Source organism: Mus pahari, chromosome 9 (genome assembly GCF_900095145.1).
Source record: "Mus pahari chromosome 9, PAHARI_EIJ_v1.1, whole genome shotgun sequence".
NCBI lineage: Eukaryota > Metazoa > Chordata > Mammalia > Rodentia > Muridae > Mus > Mus pahari.
This window is the reverse complement of record NC_034598.1, coordinates 6546976-6552390: the sequence shown is the minus strand read 5'-3', so window position 1 is coordinate 6552390 and position 5415 is coordinate 6546976. Positions and strand designations below refer to the sequence as shown.

General features: G+C 46.2%; 1 protein-coding gene across 1 annotated transcript in view; it reads left to right on the top strand.

Annotated features, from left to right (window-relative positions):
• Amd1 (adenosylmethionine decarboxylase 1) overlaps window positions 1-4733 on the top strand; it is a 19890-nt gene extending 15157 nt beyond the window's left edge. The window contains exon 8 of the mRNA XM_021205301.1: window positions 4504-4733. Within this exon, the coding sequence (XP_021060960.1) occupies window positions 4504-4733 (230 nt within the window). The remainder of the gene's footprint in view (window positions 1-4503) is intronic.
• The last annotated feature ends 682 nt before the right edge of the window (window positions 4734-5415 follow it).

Here is a 5415-nt window from a genome sequence, read left to right as displayed (position 1 = left end):
TAATCCTAATGTTGAGAATTGCATAGGTTTGTGTGGAACAAAGCCTAGAACAACTGTAGGTAAACTAGTGATCTAGTCTAATTATAGGTGGGGAAGTTTTGGTGCCATAATTTCTCTTTGTTGGTGTTGGACTTTTATCAGCTGAAATGTATTTCTGTACCACAATGTAAGCTTCAATAAAAGTTTGCTTAATTGTCTAGTAACATTGAGAAAGTTTTCTGTTTGGTGTCTACTTAACTAAAATCCAGAGAATTTAAAACCTTTGAAGGTAGAAGTGGCCACCTTAGGCCATCAGTAGGGCTGGCTTCATAGACAATGTTATGTTGAGGTTTGTTTGGCAAGCACTCTGCCTCTCTGCTCGCTCTCGATCATGTTTTGAATGGATTAGGTGTCTAGTAAGCTGAAAGGTATTAGATAAACATACTATGTTCCGAGGGGCTTATGTTAGAAGATACTTGGCTGGATTTCTGTTTAAGGAAGGGGGTGGGAGCTTAGAATTACTCTAGGCTTGAAGTAGCCTGAGGCAAGAGGCTCTCGAGCCCTATAGCTGTGTGTGTGGAAGTATGTACCACCACTTAAGAATAGACATTCTATGGGTTGGAGAGATGGCTCAGCTGTCTAGGCTCACAAGCAAAAATATAATAGACATTCTAATTTTATTCTCTGGTAAAGATGAGTGCTACAGATTTCATTTCTGGGTCCCCACTGTCTTGCTGTAATGGAAGAGGTGCTGCTGGCGCTGCTGCGTCCTGTCCCTTCCTTCAGAGACTGTCCCCACGAACTGTTTGTGCTTCAGTTGAGTTCTGTACTTCCTGACTTCTGGTTTTCTTCTATTTCCTTTGGTCAAAAAGTGTCTGCTGGTCCCTGTGTGATAAGTAGTCAGAAGGCCGAGCAATTGCTGTTAACTTTGACAAATTAAAATTCCCCAAATGTACAGCTGTCTGGTTCTGATGACAGCAGAACTTTGACCTGTACAGACCATTTCTAAGTGGCCAATGGAATGGTGAAGTGGCTTTGCTAGTAAAGACCCTGGCTGCCAAGGCTAATGACCTAAGTGAGAGGTCCAACATGTATGTCCCCTTAGACACAGTGTGTAGGTATGCAGTAATGCTGATCATAGGGCCAAGCCCAGATGTATGAAGAGTAAAAGTGCTCAGTGTAGCTGGGCGGTAGTGGCACATGCCTTTAATCCCAGCACTTGGGAGGCAGAGGCAGGTAGATTTCTGAGTTCGAGACCAGCCTAGTCTACAGAGTGAGTTCCAGTATAGCCAGGGCTATACAGAGAAACCCTGTCTTGAACCCCTCCCCCTCCAAGAAAGTGCTCAGTGCATAAAACTAACTAGACAGCCCATTGGCACTAGATGGTATAGAAGTGGACAAGATCACTGAAATGAGGGTGTGCCATTCAAAACAGATAGAGACAGTAAGGAAATAAGTGAAAATTGAGACTTGAAAGAGAGGCTGTGTGGTTAAAGTAGCAACAAGCTAAGTGTGCTATGAACATACTGAGAAGCCAACATGTGATGAAGCCCCTCAGCCCACACAAGCACTGGTGTTCCACAGGACCCAGGTTTGATTCCCAGCACCTACAGCAGCCTGTAACTGGAGATCAAAAGGCCAGTCTGGACTGATCTCAGGTCTAGTCTCTAGTGCGGAAAAGGCTTTGAGAAGTGTGACCTCCATGGTGGTAACAACGGCTGCAGTGGACCTATAGCAAAATACTAAAGGGAAAGCCAGCATGTCCTCCAAAAGGAATGGTACAGGGTGCCTGTGCTGCTCAGTCTGGCACCAGAATGAGAAACCTCACAAAAACGAGGTTTTAAGGCAACAGCAGGATCTGAGGTTTTGACCAGCCTGGTCTACATAGCTCCAGGACTATAAGATGACCCTCACCTTTAATTCTAGTGTTCAGGAGGCAGAAGCAGACAGATTAAAGTTCAAGGCCAGCCTGGTCTACAGAGCAAGTTCCAGGACAACCAAGCTTCCCTTTGTTTCTTCTCTAGACTCCTATGTGTTGGCCTCTTAATTTGTGCCTGTATCAAAGATAGGTGTCACCTTGTCCAGCTGCTACAAAATTTCCATTCATAATGGCTTAAAACCACCACCACCACAACAAAACAAGGGCTAGAGAATGACTTCCCAGTTTAGAGCACTGGCTGCTCTTGCAAAGTACCCAGGTTCAGGCCCAGCACCTATATAACATATAGCTGCCTGGAAACTCAGTTACCACCCTCTTATATGGACTGCATGAATGTGGTACACATACATATATGTAGGCAACATTCATACATATAGAATCTTTGCTATATGTTTTTAGTTGAAATAAAATTACATTACCCTCTCTGGATTGTCCCACAAGTTGATACTATTTTTTTTCTTTAATTATTGCTATATACATAGAAGCTAAATACAATGTCTGGTTCTGTGCTCGTATTGCAAACTGGGGAGTTTGGAACTGATAAGCCAGGTCAAGATGGTAGACCCAGGGCTGAGTGTGGCGATGCATTCATTCCCTTAGTCTCTTGGGAAGCAGAGGTTTGAGGAGCTGAGTTTGAAACCAACACGGCTTACATATCAAAGGTCCGGTACAGCTAAGGGTACATAGAAAGTGTCTGTCTGTCTGTCTGTCTGTCCGTCTCTCTCTCTCTCTCTCTCTCTCTCTCTCTCTGTATCTTAAGGTTTAAGGGTTCTATTACTATGAAGAGACTATGACCATTGACGACTCTTTAAAGATTTATTTTATATATGTGAGTACACTGTCACTGTCCTCAGACACAACAGAAGAGGGAATCAGATCCCATTACAGATGGTTGTGAGTCACCAAATGGCTGCTAGGAATTGAACCCAAGACCTCTGGAAAGGCAGCCACTGTTGTAATTTTTATAAAGGAAAACATTTAATTGGAGATGGCTTACAGTTTCAGAAATTTAGTCCATTATTATTAGGGCAAGAAACATTGTGACATTCAGGTAAACATGGTGCTGGAGAAGGAGCTGAGAGTTCTACATCTTGATTTGCAGGCAGCAGAAGGAAACTGCCAGCCACGCTGGGCTTAATTTGTGCATGTGAAACCTCAAGAGTCCATCCCCACAGTGGCATGCTTCCTCCAACAAGGCTATGTCTAATAGTGTTGCTCCATATGAGCTAAACATGCAAATATGAGTCTATGGGGGCCATTCCTATTCAAACCACCACAGTATGATAGGCCAAGATGGTTGGACTGGGCGGGGCACAGGGTCTCACTTTGAAGCTCTGGCAGGGTAGTTTCTTCCGGAAACCTCAGATCTACCTGCCTCAGCTCTGCCGTTGGAGAGTTGGGACTAAAGATGAGCACCACCGTGCCTGTTTTAAACATATCTAGATGCAGGGGGCTGGTGAGATGGCTCAGTGGGTAAGAGCACCCGACTGCTCTTCCAAAGGTCCAGAGTTCAAATCCCAGCAACCACATGGTGGCTCATAATCATCTGTAACAAGATCTAACGCCCTCTTCTGGAGTGTCTGAAGACAACTACAGTGTACTTACATATAATAAATAAATAAATCTTAAAAAAAAAAATATCTAGATGCAAAGACTGAAAAGGGGGGAGACAAGCTGGGGGCAGGGGGTGGGGGAATCATTTTCCTGGCTTTTGTAGGTCATACCACCCTGATGAAGCAGGAACAAGTTCAAAAAATTTGAGTCCAGGTAGAGAAACTGCAATAGTATAATAATTCTAGATAAGTTTTAGAAGTTTGTACTTGCAAAAAATGACATTAAAATGTGTGTGAACGTACAAGTGTGATAACAACCACTTCTGGAAAGAGCAGTTTTGGTCCCTTAGATGCTCAGTGTCGTTCTTCCCATTTAAAACAGTCACTTGGGAGATGTGGCTCAGTTGACATCCTACCAGCCTGCATGAGTCCTGAGTTGATTCCCAACACCAACGAGAAAGAAAAGAACAAAGGAACAAAGCAAAGCCATGTTCCTGTTCCATGTCGGGATGAAGGCCTTTGTAGGTGTTATAGAACGGCAGCTGCCATGCCGACAGCTGCTATGCCATCCGCCTTTCTTTCAGGACGTCCGGCTCAGTGATCCCCTCATCTGGTGACCAGTGTTGTGTGTCTCTAGGGAAACATCATTACCTGCTTCAAGCAAGATTTCTGTTAAGATCAGCCTTTACCTTACTCCAGGTTACTCCATATTGTAAAACAGTGGCTTTCCAGGCTGTGCCTGGGCCGAGAAGACTCCATTTTGATGGAGAACACCTGCAGCCCCCCCTCCAGCAGAGACTGATAAATGAGTTTTGCCTGGGAGTAAAAAGTGGTCACTCTTTACGTTTCCTGGGGTGGATTTAGACTGTAGGGACACATGTGTGTACTAAAATCCTACCCATCCGAGAAGCCGGTCACCCCAGGTGCTGGCCCTAAGTGGTAGCCCTAACACTGTCCCAGCACAGCACCACACGACCTGTCATCTGACACCTGTTGTGTGTGTCAAGGACATCTCATTTGTGTCCCCCACAGATGACATGGCCTACTCGGCTGCCTGCCTATCCACCTGCTCCCCGGTCCGGGCTTGGACAGGAAGCTTCTTTCCTACTCTGAACCTCATTCAGCTTATCAACCTGCAGCTGGACTCCGTGGCGTTGCTCTTGAACCCAACTCTAGCAGTACCAGCAAGGGTCCCTCCTGGCTCTGGTCTGACTGACAAAGCAGCTCTGCTGCAGGCTCTTCAACTGGTATTCCGTCTGTGAGTCATACATTTGCAGACATATTTACTGTGTGGTATGATGTGCGAATTAATATTAGTAATTAAGATTGGCATAAAAGAGCCTGTGTACAAGAAGTGTAGGGATTAAAATGAAGCAGAGACTGAGGGAACAGCCAACCAGTGACTGGCACAACCCATGGGAGAGAGCCAACCTGGCACTCTGCTATGCTTGCAGACAGGAGCCTAGCATAACAGTCTTCTGAGGGGCTCTACCCAGCAGCTGATGGAAACAGATGCAGAGACCCACAGCCAAACAATGGGTGGCGCTTGGGAGTCTTCAGGAGGAGTCAAGGACACCAACAAGGAGACCCACAGAGTCAACTGACCATGGGCGCTCACAGGGACTGAACCACCAACCAAAGAGCATGCCTGGGCTGGTAGACCCCCCTACCCCCCGTGTAGCAGGTGTGCAGCTTGGTCTTCATGCAGGTCTCCTAACAATTAGAGCAGGGGCTGTCTCTGACTCCGTTGGGGGCTGCCTTGCATAGCCTCAGTGAAAGAGGATGTTGTTAGTCCTGCTGCAGCTTGATGTACCAGGCTGGGGTGGTACCCATTGGGTGTGGAGCGATGGGCTATGCACAGACAGCATGGTCTCCAGCCGAGCTGAGGTCTTGAACCCCGGTGGGACCTGTGGGTGGTGATTCCCACCTACATGGGACGGAAGG